The sequence below is a fragment of the Hyperolius riggenbachi genome, chromosome 1 (genome assembly GCF_040937935.1).
Source record: "Hyperolius riggenbachi isolate aHypRig1 chromosome 1, aHypRig1.pri, whole genome shotgun sequence".
Taxonomy (NCBI): Eukaryota; Metazoa; Chordata; class Amphibia; order Anura; family Hyperoliidae; genus Hyperolius; species Hyperolius riggenbachi.
The window spans coordinates 471,773,778-471,789,846 of NC_090646.1; the positions used below are offsets into that span (position 1 = coordinate 471,773,778).

Here is a 16,069-nt window from a genome sequence, read left to right on the forward strand (position 1 = left end):
GGCTCTGGTGGTTATCGGACACCGAATTACATCTTCCTCCGAGTTGCGGAAAGTTGGAATAGTAGTTAACACCGCCAGAGTTTTGCGGAGACAAGGAGAGCTATCATTCGGCTCACCCTGTGCCCAACTCACTGGCGATGTATATATGTACGCGGTCCTGGAGGATGCGCGTGCTGTGTTAGGTTAGTTGGGAGGAGGGGGGTGTGGGGCTAATTAGAAGAAAATGATTCCTGGAATGACAATAATAACTGCTGGCATCATCATATTTGCATTTCATATTGTATATTTTGTTTCTGCCTGTACATACTCTTTAATCTGCTTTGGAGTTTCTTGTGTTTATATACGAGCAAAGGCAAATAGATACAATTGTACCCAGCTATGGGTGGATCTTTTCTCAGAGGCTGTAAAGATTGTCCCCTTGTGTTGTGGTAGTGAACCGTGTAAACTGAGGTTTATTTGAAAAGAATATATCCATGTGATTTTATTTACAGCAAATACAGAGGCTTTTATAGAGTGACAGCGCCTACAATGTAACTATTTACCCTTGATCTGCATGTGAGCACAAGAGATCTTGAATTGTATTTTTCCCAGTGGCGTACCTTGGTAATTCAGCGCTCACAGCACACCCTGAAACTGCGCCCCCCCCCCCCATCAGAGCCCCCGCTGTAATAACAGCATCCCTTCTCACCACTGTAATAACAGCATCCCTTCTCAATCGAATAAAAATATTTTCGATGTTCACGCTATTCAATCGTTTTAGTTGATTGAATAGGAAAATCGAACGTTTTAATTGTACTGTGTATGGGCACCATTAAACTTTGTCCCATTGCCCAACTCTGCCCACTATGCCTCTTTTTTTTTTTTACTAGTCTTTAAAATCTATCTGCTATTTAAGTGAAGCTCCACTCTGACTTGAGTCAAGTAGTCCATTGTGGTGGTGGAGTGGCAGATTGATATGTATTACATCACCCTATGTTCTTCTTGCAGTCCCAACTAGGTAAGTTGGACGGGGGGGGGCGGTAATCAGTGCTGGTGCCATGGTGGACAAGGATATTTTTTTTGCCAGCACCACCAAACACCAGTTACATAGTTATTTTGGTTGAAAAAAGACATACGTCCATCGAGTTCAGCCAGGTTTGTCCAGTTCTTCGGTGACATTCTGTTAATTAGGGAACACAGTGTCTAATAATGTTTTTTTGGGGGTGGACGCTGCCTAATTATGTAATTTTGGGGGATACCCTTTGTATTAAGGGGCATCCTGCCTAATTATGATATTTGCAGAGACACCCTGTCTAATTATATGGTTTGGTATTATTGACTTGCTGCCTAGAATTGGCAGAACAGAAAATCATTTTTAGTTGTATTTTATATCATTTCGGCCAAAAAGGACTGGATAATACTTGTGACATGGTGTGTGGGTACTGAGGGGAGCACTAAAGGAGGGCATGGGGGGAGAAAGTTCCTGGCACTAAAAGGCAATTAGGGGGAAGAGAGAGGGTAATATTTTGTAGGTCATTAATATCTGTCTAAACCCTGTATTTATTTTTTACCAAACAACGCTTGTTTACTAAATAACTACAGTATGTATATTTAGGTCTCCTTGATTGCACATGTGACACAGCGTACTGTACGGGTACAGAAAGGGCTCTTTCTTTCACGCTATAGCGTTGCGAACATGCTAACAAAAATGCCTTTTTCATGCTGGTATGCTTTTCTTTGCGTGTGTATTTTGTTTCCTATTAATAGTTATAACTATAACTAATTATTTTCCTATTCATAGTTATGAATAGGAAAAGAATGCACATGCCAAAAAGCGCATACTGATAAACTCAATACAAGCTAGATCACACTTGAGTGGATGCAAAACAGGCATGATAACAGGCCCTTTTGCATCCACTTGCACATCTGTGCTGTCTGCTCCGTGTCCGCCCATCTGCTTTGATCGTGCTCGCTACTCGCGTGTCCCACTGCTGACCACTGACACTCTGTCCCTTGGTACACAGCCCAGAAGCTGGTAGGGGCATGGGGTTCCCCATAGGAGACAATACACAAATTCTCCCTAGCAACAGGGAGAATTTTCATTAGTCCACCATGAACCAATGACAATTCTCCCTGTTGCTGAGGATTCCCATTTGTCTTTTGCAGCCCAGTGGAGATCCCAGTGCTTCTGTCCAGCACTGATCTGTGTCCCGGGACCGAGGGGAGGAGTTGGCAGCATCGGAACCGAGGTAACACGTGAGTATTTACGTCACAGCAGCGATCAAAGCGAGCTAAGTGAAGTAGAAAGTCACTCAGGAGAGTCCAGTGCCCTTGGGCTTCACTGATCAAACATCAACTTCCTCAAAGATGGTTTGGTCTATATTTCCTGCAGTGCTGGATAAGGTTTGTCCATTTAAGGGCTGGTGCACACCTAAAAGCGATAGCGTAATCGCAAACGTTCATCGCTTTTAGAAGTGATATTTCTAAGCGATTCTAGGCATTTGCTTAGTGATTTTCTACTTATGCCTACAGATGTGTGGAGCTTTTTGGTGTATTTTTTTTGTACAGTAGAGCTGGAACTGAACAGCTTTTATTAAAAAATGCTTGGAAAATCGCTCTGTTCTAGCACTTTTTAGAGCATTTTCCACTTTTCTATACTGAACATTGAGGCACAGAACTGCTGCAGGACCCGCGTTTGCATTTGGGAAAAACATCACAATGCTCTGGTGTGATCCATCCCATTCAAATAAATTAGCCAAGCCATTTTCAAAGCGCTAGCATTTCGAAAAGTGCTCAGAAGCACTCTAGGTGTGCACCAGCCCTAAGTGTCATTATCGTACTTGTAAATTGGTGGGCTTTCCCTCTCATAATTCCCATTTTGTGATCCTGTACTATAGCAGATTTGTATGTTGTTCTTCCTTTTGCTCAAAATATAAAATTATATAAACTGGCTGGAGTTCCAGATCCAAAGCCAGACCACTGGTTGACAGGAAGCCAAATTCAAGATCTACTGAATGGTGCACACAACAGGATCATTATTGAATCAGCCAGACAGTTATTAGTGATACAGATCTTTAATATATAGGTCTGTATCACATAATATATTGACCTTCCTATATTGCTGTATAGGAAGCTGCACTCTGTCTTCATAATTACTCCCTGGCCTGCTGTTTTCCTCTCTAGTGAATTCATGTAGTCATATTAACAACCTTATACAGAGGAAATACTGAAAATGACCCCACGTGCTGTAACACCAGTATGTTATAGCTGATGATCAGCATTCCCTGTTCGGTTGGATGGCAGACGCAGCATCATGATGGATATGTCTCTTGCATTCTGCTTCTGCCTTGACGGACATCTCAAGGTGTGTACACATGCACAATGTTGTAATTGTTGCTCGATCCTTAGGGTGACAGTGTGGGGAATGACTGAACACTGTACAAACAAGCTGTTGGCTATATAATGAGCTGTTCAGTGAAGAAGGGAAGAGAGACAAAGGAGTGGTGCGTGTGCGGCTTCTGGCAGACAGAGTAAGGAGGAGAACAATACGCCTATTCATCAGTGTTGTGTAGAAATCTGGCATACTGGATCACTAAACAACATCAGGTGGCAGACGCCAGGGCCAGGTGGAAGCAGAGGCTGGCAAGGCACCAGCCTCTGGGCGCAGAGCCTAAGTCCTGAGTTACAATGTTTGTGCTTGCTGATAAGAATTCAGGCTAATTTTTTAATGCATAGTGTGTGGAATTTATCATAACTTACAATGCACTAAGTTTTTGTACATTGCGCATGAACCATTTTTGCATTATTTTATTTTCTAGCTGGCTAGGCTTGAAATGTTGACATCCTGTGCTATTGGCAGGTACTGCTTAAGCTGTCCAAACTACCCCCCACCTCCATCCAATCATTGCCTGAAGAAGATTTGTTAGTCTTCTCCTGTGAAAAGAGATGATTCCGACCATGGCAGGAAGCAGGATAACTTGGAAGTGTTCAGGTTATGGTTATGTGCAAAGGAGGAAACTCCCACTCTGCCAGCAGCTCTAAACACCTTGTGCACAAAACTTTGTGTCATGTGACTGAGTTTTCCAAAGGGGATTTCTCTAGTACAGCTGCATCCAATATGAACACTATGGCTCTGATTCACAAAGCGGTGATAACTCAGTTATCACGCCTAAAAGACTTTAGGCGTGATAAGCCGTGCAAAGCTGAGTTATCACCGATTTGTGCTGCTCTTCGCGCGAAGCTCCCGCGCGCAAAGTTTTGCGCGCGTAGCGCACCACGCTGCGCGCGCAAAGTCCCATAGGGCTCAATGGACGCTGCACGCGAAGCATGGTACAAAAACTTTGCGTGCGGGAGATCGCGCGAGTTTCTTCTTATCACGCCTAAACTGAGTTTAGGCGTGATAAAGGGCCTTTTACAGGCGTGCAAACACTTTGCACCGCTTTGTGAATCAAGCCCTATGTGAGTACTTGCATAGGCACCGTTATTAACAATAAAAAAAATCTAGGAGGGTGAACTAGAGCTTTGTTCTCTGTGGATTAAAAAGACCAGCACATGTACTGCATATTTATATTACATATATAAGTCTGCTGAGGGATTTTAGTTTTTGCCCTGAGATACACTGACCTGTAGTTGTATCCAGTGGAGATATTATTCTGCAAGTCAAGGCGTCGGAAAGAATATTGTGGACGGCACTTTGAATGATGTAAATCCAAGTTGCAGTTCCAGTTAATGATCACTCCAATTATCCCTCCCTATAATTGTAGACAAATATATTACATACCATGTACAAAAAATATGAACTTTAAAGTTTATCTGAAGTAATAAAAACCACAAAAGTTAAGGTGCCTATACAATTACTCGATTTCCCGCTGATAGAGACAGCACATTCTATCACTGTGATCGAATCTGCTGTGAAATTGATTATGCAAACGTGGACCGATCGACGCATTTCCATCCGAAATTGATCGACTCCGTCAATCTGTCCAGGTGGAAAATTTTGCTCGATCGCCGGTGGGTCAGGAGCGTGTCGTTAGCGGCGGCGATAGCCGACACACCAATAATCTCACCTATTCCGCTGGCACAAGTCCCCGTGTCCCCACTGTCCCTTTCTCCGGCTGGCCTTCATCATCTTCACTTACCTTCCTGTCCCGTCCTGTGACCAGCAGAAGTTCAAACAGTAGAAGGTGCTCTACTGATTGAATTTCCTCTTCTTACAGGACGGGACAGGAAGTGAAGATGAAGAAGGCCAGCCAGAGAAAGGGACAGCAGGGACCTGGGGACTTGAGCCGGCGGACAGGTAATGTATTTCTGCTGGCGGGGGGGGGGAGCAGGGGTGGAGAGGCAGGACGGCAGCTCCACAGATATTCAAAATCTGTTTGCAGAGTATGGGTAGCCATTAGATCTCTCTCTGATCAGATTCAGTCAGAGAGGGATCGATCTGGTGGCAATCGACCAGTGTATGGCTGCCTTTAGATATTTACGTCAAGCTTGCTGTTTCAGCGCTGGGACCCTCTGAACCTATTCAACAAGGGCTGGTGGAATAGGCTCGCGTGGCTGCGCTCCCATCCATGTACAAGTGGATGCACTGTTCAGGCGCAATGACAGCCCGTGCTTTCACAGCAGCACAGCTGCTCATGCATGACTTGTTTCTCCATGCTACTGTGCAGGCTGTTATTGTGCCATTGCTGCGCAGCCATGATTGTACATGCATGGGAGCATGGCTTTGAAAAAGAAGAGGGTCCCAGCAGGCAGTGGGGGGCTCAAGAAGAATTGGAGATCATCCAGAGGCTTCCCTCTAGAGAGGTTACTAAATTTTGTGTGTGTGCGTGTTTGTTGGGGGGGGGGGGGGGGGAGGACGTTGCCACAGATAAGAGGTGCCTGAAGTGCATTGCTAAAACAGTTAGATGATTACTTCAGTAGTAGGAAGCCTCTGGATAGTCCAGAGGTAGAGATGGCTCGAACCTCCGATTTTCAGTTTGCGAACCTCGAAAGCGAACCTCCGCAAAAAGTTTTGGTTCGTGCGAACTTCCACGAACCGCAATAGACTTCAATGGGGAGGCGAACTTTGAAAATTAGAAACATTTATGCTGGCCACAAAAGTGATGGAAAAGATGTTTCAAGGGGTCTAACATCTGAGTTTTTGCATGGCGGAGTGGAATACACGCCAAAAGTCCCGGGGAAAATCTGGATTTGACGCAAAGCAGCGCTTTAAGGCCAGAAATCACATGGCATGCTAAATTGCAGGCCTAAAGTGCTTTAAAACATTTTGCATGTGTATACATCAATCAGGGAGTGTAATTAGTGTACTGCTTCTTCACACTGACAGACCAAACTCTGTGTAACGCACTGCACACAGCAGTTTGTGTAGTGACGGCCGTGCTGGGCTGGTGCGCACCATGACAAGAGTGCAGGTGATGGCGGCTTTCCAGCCAATATGGTCTCCAGGCTGAGGTAGCTCAATGACAGAACAGTGACCATCCAGCTGATCAAATTTGGTCTGTCCACAATGAAGCAACAACCTTATTATCTTGGGTGTGCCCCCCCCCCCCCCCCCCCCCCCGAGACACTCATATAGCCGGCGGTCATTGCTTCATTGTGATACGCAAGCCCCTTCACTGTGGCAAGGTAACGATCACGAAGGGGAATTGACACATGTACATGCCTTTTGTTTTGTTGTTGCAGCTGCAGTGCAGCCATAAAAAATTAGGCAGGCATGTACACGCACCAGAAAAATTATTATAGCGGCCGCTGCTAGCAGCGGCCTTAAAAATTCAGGAATCCGCCTGGAATCCTGGACCCTGTTGGTGGTGGCGGAGAAGGCAGTCAAGCGGCCTGCAGGCAGAGATGATGTGTGGGGACTGACTTAGTCTTTGGGCAGACCTGACCGTGCTTTGCAGACCACGTGGTCAGATGGACCCTTGACCCAACACTGTGTGCCAGAGATGACACCACTTGCCTTTCAACATCACAGTACAGTTTGGGTATCAGCTTTTTTGAGAAATAATTGCGGCCTGGTATCTTCCACTGCGGTGTGTGGCTTTGCTTTTTTGTGCTGCTTTTCCTCAGGTGGTCATCCCATTGCAGTTTGTGCTTTGTCATCATGTGCCTTCATAAGGAAGTTGTCCCTACGCAGGTCTTAGTCTTTCCTCGGCTCAATTTTTGGTGACAGAGTACAAATGGCATTGCTCTCATCTGAGGCAGACACACACAAAAATTTCCACACTGCTGAGCGCTGGGGTGATGGCACTTTGGTGGTGGCGGCCAACTGAGTGTTAAGTGGGGTGCCAGAATCGGAGCAGGAGGAGGAAGATATGTCACGCTTCCGTGCGGAAGCTGAGGAAGATGAGGTGTTCTGTGTTAAATAGTCAACTACGTCCTGACAATCTTGTTGGTTGATGGCACGCGCCTTCTGAACACTGTACTTTTGGTCCAGAGCCGCACAAAGTCATGACAGCACGACCTCGAACAGACCTGCCGGATTGCCTGCCTCTGCCTGTTTTGCCCATATTGGGGGGGGAGGTGGGGGGATGAAGAGAAAGGTATTCACTGACTTGACTAATACAATGTGCAGTCACACAGGTGCAGTGAAGAGGTATGCAGTGACTGGTATCAATACAATGTGCAGCTGTCACACACACAGGTATCGTGAACAGGTGCAGTGACTGGTGGTACATAGCACTGCGTGCGCTCACATAGGTAGGTAGGTGCACTGAACAGGTGGGTATGCAGTGATTGGTATTACAAATGTGCAGCTGTCATACACACAGGTACCGTGAACAGGTGCAGTGACACTGCGTGCGCTCACGTGAATAGGTAGGTGCGCTGAACAGGTGGGTATGCAGTGATTGGTATTACAAACGTGCAGCTGTCACACACACACACACACACACAAGTACCGTCAACAGGTGCAGTGACACTGCGTGTGCTCACGAAGGTAGGTAGGTAGGTGCACTGAACAGGTGGGTATGCAGTGATTGGTATTACAAATGTGCAGCTGTCACACACAGAGGTACCATGAACAGTTGCAGTGACTGGTATATAACACTGCTTGTGGTCACGTTGGTAGGTAGGTAGGTGCACTGAACAGGTGGGTATGCAGTGATTGGTATTACAAATGTGCAGCTGTCACACACACAGGTACAGTGAACAGGTGCAGTGACGCTGTGTGCACTCACGTAGGTAGGTAGGTGCACTGAAAAGGTGGGTATGCAGTGATTGGTATTACAAATGTGCAGCTGTCACATACACAGGCAGTCACTGAATGTGCTGGGCTTGGCAGTGGCACAGTAGGAATTACCAAGGGGCCAAGGTCCCACCAGCAGCTGTGTCTGACTGACAGGGCTGTATATGCAACACAAGTGTCTGTGATAATAATTCACAAGAACAACATTAGCTCTCAAAAGAGCTGTTGAGGATGAGGAGTGCTTTTTTTAGCAATAAGATCAGCAAGAAGGAGCAACCTAACAAGCCTAACACAAGAGCCTAACTAAGCTTTCCCTATGTCAGCAGCCAGGTTCTCTCCCTTCTTTAATTACTGCAGCCACACGAGTGAGTGAAATGGCTGACGCTGCCTGCATTTTATAAGGAGGGGGGCTCCAGGAGGGAGTGTAGCCTGATTGGCTACCCTGTGTCTGCTGACTGTGATGTAAAGGATCAAAGTTGAACCTAATGATGTAGTATAGGGGGTGGGTCGAACTCGCATATAGTTTGCTGTTCACCGCAAACGCAAACCACTGAAGTTCGCAAGCCTTCTCTATCCAGAGGCTTCCTGGATCCTCCTACAGCCCACTGTTTGTATAGAGTGACATGTTCACTCTATATTTATTTGACACACCAAATCAATTATCTGGCCACGAGCGCCGATGTGGACAAGTGCATTCGAACAAGGCTTGCGCATGCCCAACACAATGAAGCGTGTGCGCACGGAGGAGAAAAGCAGTGTACATGTGGCTTTGTTCTATTGGGCATATGTGGAGCTTACTCGTGTACAGGGAAGGCAAAGGGATCCCCAGAGCCTGTAGGGGCCCCCAAGGTGTGTGTTCCCTCCTCCTCCAGCTATGTTGACCATGTACATTCCTGCAGGGAACAAGGAAGAGAGGCACCACAGGGAGAAGTCCAGAGTGTAGAGCAGGGCTGCGGAGTCGGAGTCAAGGAGTTGGAGCAGTTTTGGGTACCTGGAGTTGGTGGTTTCATAAACTGAGGAGTTGGAGTTGGATGATTTTTGTACCATCTCCACAGCCCTGGTGTAGAGCATGGTGCTGCCTCCTGTGTCTGGATTAGGTAAGACCCCAATGTGTGTACACTCTGGATTTGTAAGGGAAAACAGGAGGGGAATAATGGGGTCCCCAACAATGCTTTTGGAGACATATGATGGACATGTAATGATTTTGTGTGGCTGGGAATGTGGTGAGATGGCTCCTGTGAGTCGGCTCGGAGGCTGCGCGGGGGTGGAGGTGTAGGAGGTGGGATTTCTAAGGGGTTTGCTCTTGCCCCGGGGCCCTATTGTAGCTAGAACCGGCCCTGCTCGTGCATGTCCTGGCTGGATTGCGATTGATCAAGGCTGAGAGCGTGGACAGAATATTAGGAGGGACAGTGTACTGGTATGGTGGGCTCTACAAGGGTCCAGGAAGCCTTGGTTCCATCCAGAGGCTTATAACTACTCATGTAAGTGTCCAACTTTTCCGACCTACCCACTTTAGGTGTGTTTTTAACAAGTCTGTTGAAAAATTAAAAATAGTTTCCAGACTAGTTATATTGCAAGAAACACTGTATGTCAGACACTATTATACCTCCTTACCTTGTGCAAATTTGTGAATTCAAACATAACCTAATGAAGTGATTTGCTGACATGAAATGCCAGCAATAGAAAGGCAAGCTTAGTAAATGGTGGAACTAGCTTTCTTTAAAATTAAGAAATGCTGTTTTCATCTTCTGGGACACAAACATGTTTTCAGTATAAAGTGCCTTACTTGTTCTCTGGATATATCATGACTAGAAACCAGACATGCTGGTGAAAACAGCCCTAATCCTGCTTTGAATTATTCATGCAAAAAGATAGAAATTCTGTACACCAATGGGTGCCAATCAGTATGCTGCCATGGTTGTAAAGAAGTGTAATCTGAGCATCTGCCAACTGCAGAAATTACAGTTGTAAATTAAAATGCATAGACATTTTACAAGTTCCAGGTTATATTGCTTTAGACAGACTTTTTTTTTTTTTTACTGACTCTCCAGTTTTTTTGGCTTATCTCCAGTTTTCCATGTCACATCAATGCAGTGGCGTGGCAATAGGGGATGCAGCCCCTGCGGGGGCAGAGCTTCAAGGGGGCACCAACTACTACTTTACTATGTCTGATAAAGGGGTTTATTCTTCACATTGGGTGTTTTTGTGAAGATTATGATGCCCACACTTGTTTTATAGCGGTTGCAAGATGGAGAAGATGAGCCCCCAGACTGTGAGGACCACCAAGAAAAAGGATGTAAACTTTGGGGGGGAAGAACCATTAAAGGTTGGCAGGGGGCCCCCCTGATTTGTCGTTATGCCACTGCGTCAAGGTGATTAAGGCAAATGGATAAAGGACCTCTTTCTTAAAGGAAACCCGAAGTGACATGTGACATCATGAGATAGACATGTGTATGTACAGTGCCTAGCACACCAATGACTATGCTGTGTTCATTTTTTTCTTTCTCTGTCTGAAAGAGTTAAATATCAGGTATGTAAGTGGCTGACTCAGTCCTGACTCAGACAGGAAGTGACTACACAGTGTCCCTCACTGATAAGAAATTCCAACTATAAAACACTTTCCTTGCAGAAAATGGCTTCTGAGAGCAAGAAAGAGATAAAAAGGTGAATTTCTTATCAGTGAGGGTCAGACTGTAGTCACTTCCTGTCTGAGTCAGGACTGAGTCAGCCACTTACAGTACATACCTGATATTTAACTCTTTCAGGCAGAGAAAGAAAAAAAGGAACACAGCATAGGTATTTGTGTGCTAGGCACTGTATATACCCATATCTATCTCATCATGTCAGATGTCACTTCGGGTAGCCTTTAAAAAAAAAAAAAAAACATTTAAAGTACATACAGTATAAGATGTACATCTGTCCCAGAGTAAAACTTACTACAAACATTGTTTCCAACACATTTACTAGAAAGTTATAGCAGCTATTCACTGAAACTCTGCCTCTTTGAGGGATAGTAAGTGACAAGACAATATACTCTGTACATGCTGCGTATTATGTTGGCGCTATATAAATACTAAAAGAAATAAAACAAAAGATAAATACTTAACATTTCTTCAGTTGCATTGTGGCTTGTTGTAGCAATGGCAAGTTATATACATTTTCAGACTACAGTGGGTTCCCCTTTAAACTACCCCTGCTAGTTCAGTATGGCACTGCTCGTTCAGTATGATGTCTACTTGAAAGTCAATGGGCGAGTCAGATTGCAGTGGGAATAGAGTCTGTTTCTGGCGAAAGCCTTACATGAAACTGTGTCCCTATATGCAACAGAATAAAAATGACCCAGCGTATAGGATTTGTTTTGTCTTTTATGTTTTTATTGGATTTTGTGTATCACAGAAGAGTTCCATGAGGAGGCATCTTACCTTAAATGCTATTTCTGTGAAGTTAACGCCAGCCTCACTTACAATAAAACCCACCGTGAATATAGGGCAGGAAGGGGATCTAATGGGGTGGTAAGTGCAATTCAGCGCATTGTCCCCTTCGATGTTACCCCTGCAGGACAGAAGAGAACCTTAGTAACAAACACAGAATGGACGGGTTGTCAGCACAATGACAGAATAATCCATGAATAAACATAACAGATCATATTATTGAACTTGTACATATACACTAAGGCCCAGTGCACACCGAGCGGTTTTTGGAGCGATCCGCCGGCCGCATCCGCCTATAAAAACGCTTGGCTAATGTATTGCAATGGGATGGTGCACACCGGCGGTTTGAGGTTTTTGCCAAGCCGCAAACGCGCCTCCTGCTGTGCGTTTGCGGTTTGCTAGAAAACCTCAAACCGCCGGTGTGCACCACACATTGAAATACAATAGCCAAGCGTTTTCACTGGCTGATGCGGCTGGTGGATCGCATACAAAATCCGCTTGGTGTGCACCCGGCCAAATATCTGCTCTCTGCTCCCAAAACCGCTAGCGTTTTGACGATCTGCTAGCGGTTTTGGTGTGCACTGGGCCTAAGGCTGTCCAACTCCAGTCCTCAAGAGCCGAGGCAAGGTCCTAACACATTTTTTGGCACAGCTAAAATTGATTGATGGAACTGAATCAGGAAAAGTTTGGTTCATCTGGTGGAGCATGTTCCTCAGTCCATCCTAAACCCTGGCATGGATCTGGCCCTCAAGAACTGCATTTGGACAACCCTGATATAAATGGTTTATGAATCAACTTTCTTTATGCAGACATTTACAAATTGGGTTTGTGCTCCTTTTGGAGCCTTCTAGATATTGATAAAAAATGAATTGCTGGGGTTTAATTTATTACATGTGTCCATCTACCAGTTGATGTTCCTTCAACAACTTATCAATTGTAGTCAATCTATGGAGTGGAACTGTGACTGTCTCTAGGGGTCATTTTCATCAAACTGACTGGAGTTCCACCAGCAGAATAACAATCGTATACAGATGAAAACAGAAGAAAAAGAAGAAAGGCATATTTATGTTTAATAACATAGATATTACTGTATTTTTATTATTTATTTCAAATACATTTTTATAAGTTTATTTATGGGTAGGGCGCCCCTTTTCTCTATGTACATGAAAGGGTGCAGACATCTGGGAGTACCCTTATTATTCAAGTTGGCTCCAAGATTCCACAATAACTATAACCCCAGGGTTTACCCCCATATAACAAGGGTGTCCTGAAGAGGGGCAATTCTTTGTCACTGTGTCACCTTCCTTTTTTGGATGGTACCCCCAATCTACACGTGGGACAAGGAGTTCATAATCCTTAGGACAGTGTGGCTTACATCCTTTTTTTTGATAATATATTTTAATTAAATAAACAAAATTGCAGGAATGTTTAACAAAATTGTACCCAACAAAAATTCCTTTGAACATGTAAGCATTCCTGCATGTTGTGACTGTATTGGCACAGCAACCTCACCTGCTGATTAGCAGGCAAGCTCCACCACCAACTGAGAGTCAGGTAGTAAGTTCCTGTGTCCTGAGAACGCCTGTGCTTTTTATGCTAACACCTTGTGAATCTAATAGTGAATCACCCTCTCCAATTCACTTTGTTGATGAGATCTGGACAGTAAGTTATTCACAATTTACTTCACAGCGTTTTTTCTAAATTGCAGCATAAATGATAGTTGCCAAATATCACAGTACATACCATATGACTACCAATGAAATGTTGGGCCTGAATTACTATCTTTAGAGATCTACAAACATCTGTAGTGGATTTAAGTCACGCAGCAAACCTGGAGTGGACAAATACAAATATCTGCCTGATAGCAAGTATGTAGGATCTGTCACCTTCACTTGGATCATATTAGATCACTGTGAGGGTTGCTGAGAGATTTGTAAATAAGTGGTTTTTAGATTGTCATTTCATGCTGCATCCACAGCAACAGCCTTTATATTTCTAATAATTTCACAATAACCAGAGTTTAAAGAAGGTCTCACTGTGAACACATACATTAGACTGCGATCACACAAGTGTTACTGTAGTAACCTTTTAGCAACCTTGTGTTTCAGTAGGATTCAGGCAAAGGGATGCATTTTTCCCCATCTTATGACAAATACATTTGACTTTGACTTGACTAATGATATCATTATTGGACATACTCAGATTTATCCTAAGTTAGCAAATAAGGCCCATGTTATGTAACAAGGATGTGTACAGTTGGAAATAGAAACTTGAGAATTATCTATTAAGTGGTCTTACTTGGAGAATCCAAACTGTGGGAAATGGATGTTGTTCTTTATTAAGATGGTGAAGTTTGCGACAAATTCCTCCAGAGACTCACTATAAGAAAAACAAACAGAAACATATAAAATGAATGGCTGTATCTTCCACAGCAAGCAGCACTGCACTAATGGTTTAGATGTTTTCTATTATAGTAAGCTTGTAATTTGAAAGACCTGGACACTGAAATTGCTGACCTCTTTCTGACACTGTGTGTGTTACATAATGCAAGTGTTACAATGTCTGTGAGCTGTAAACCTGTATTCCCATACTGGGGTTGTAACAAAGTGAATTATTCTAACTTGCTCCATGCAGGCTTTAAATTAATACATGTTATAATGTGTGCAGTGCACATTGCAGTTTACACACATTATAACGTGTGTGTCATGCAACCTGCACAATGTGAATCCAGACTAACAAGGGGCTACTGAGCCCTGGTGAGCACTGGTGTTCCCTTTCCTATTCTGATTCAGAAGCAAAGCCTCATTCCCTGCCATTTGTTCTTCTGCATCATTAGATGCCTTCAACCACCCTGATATGCCCCTCACATGCCACCACCTGGCACTGTGGTAGTTTCATATCTTACCTTCTGCCCTAGTACTGAGGGCAGTCAGCTGCCAGGTGAGGAGGGTAAATTATTGGGACTTGCTGGGGCTTAAGAGAGACCATCACTGACAGCCATGGATGGTCAATGACATGCAAATAAATTCTGAGTTGATGCAGGGGAATAGAAATTCTGTGATGGACCAATTAAATCCTCTCAACTTAATTTGATTGGTCCATTTTCAAGCTGCATGCATTTGCAAACTTCACATAATCCTGCATCAACTTGGAATTATTTGCATCTCATTGACCATCCCTAGTGACAGCAGCTACTAATGTGTTTAACCACTTCAGCCTTCAGTCGTTTTCACTTTATGCATCCGAGCAATGTTCACCTCCCATTCATTAGCCTATAACTTTATCACTACTTATCACTATGAACTGATCTATATCTTGTTTTTTTCGCCACCAATTAGGCTTTCTTTGGATGGTACATTTTGCTAAGAGCCACTTTAATGTAAATGCATTTTAACAGGAAGAATAAAAAAAAAACGAAAAAAATTCATTATTTCTCAGTTTTCAGCCATTATAGTTTTAAGATAATACATGCCTCCATAATTAAAACTCACGTATTGTATTTGCCCATATGTCCCGGTTATTACACCGTTAAAATTATGTCCCTATCACAATGTATGGCGACAATATTTTATTTGGAAATAAAGGTACATTTTTTCCGTTTTGCATCTATCACAATTTACAAGTTTAAAATAAAAAAAAAATATGGAAATATTTCATATTTACATTGATATTTCAAATGTTAATATGATGGAAAATGAACGAGTGTGGTTTCAAATATAAGACAATATATTTTTCTTATAAAATCGTTATGGTATGTATGACTAGAAGTGTGTCGGGGTCATGATTAGGGGTGTGGCAGGGTCATGGCTTAAAGAGACACTGAAGTGAAAAAAAAATGATGATATAATGATTTGTATGTGTAGTACAGCTAAGAAATAAAAAATTAGGAGCAGAGAGATAAGTCTAATATTGTTTCAGGTACAGGAAGAGTTGAGAAACTCCATTTGTTATTTATGCAAAGAAGCCATTGAGCTCCACGACTTTCAAAGTCGCAGAGAGCTCTGTCTTCTGAAGCTTATTATCTCAAGTGTCTGGCACAGTATTGTTTTGTTTTTTTTCCTGCAGAGAACAATTCAAAAGTTCACTAGAGAAATATTCACAAGAATATTTTCTTTGCTACGAATGTTCTAGTTATTATACGTACTATACAACCAATTCATTATATCATTTTTTTTTTCACTTCAGTGTCTCTTTAAGTGTCCCTCTTTCTTATCTCAAAAAGTTGGGAGGTATGGGGTTGCCAGATAACACTTGCACGTGCCCCTTGGATGAACCTGAATGGTACTTAGAAAGACAGTTTACAGTATACTTCCATAGCCTTTTGTAGGCCCAGTAGGACTTAGCACAAGGAATTTACCAAAGCAAACATTCTGATACCAAGATGCATTCTCCTGTAAGCCCAGAAATCCTTGTTTAGGCTTGTCTATGGAACAAAAAGTCTTGGCATGGCTGTATTTAGATTCACTAGAATTACATA

At 43.5% G+C, this 16,069-nt stretch overlaps 1 protein-coding gene across 7 annotated transcripts in view; it reads right to left on the reverse strand.

Annotated features, from left to right (window-relative positions):
- The window catches only part of P2RX2 (purinergic receptor P2X 2), a 147,084-nt gene that overhangs the window by 24,891 nt on the left and 106,124 nt on the right, over positions 1 to 16,069 (reverse strand). For all 7 annotated transcript variants that reach the window (XM_068240698.1, XM_068240682.1, XM_068240691.1 and 4 more), the window contains 3 exons: positions 13,891 to 13,971; positions 11,584 to 11,713; positions 4,603 to 4,730 (listed from right to left, as the gene is read on the reverse strand). In XM_068240698.1, the coding sequence (XP_068096799.1) occupies positions 4,603 to 4,730; positions 11,584 to 11,713; positions 13,891 to 13,971 (339 nt within the window). The remainder of the gene's footprint in view (positions 1 to 4,602; positions 4,731 to 11,583; positions 11,714 to 13,890; positions 13,972 to 16,069) is intronic.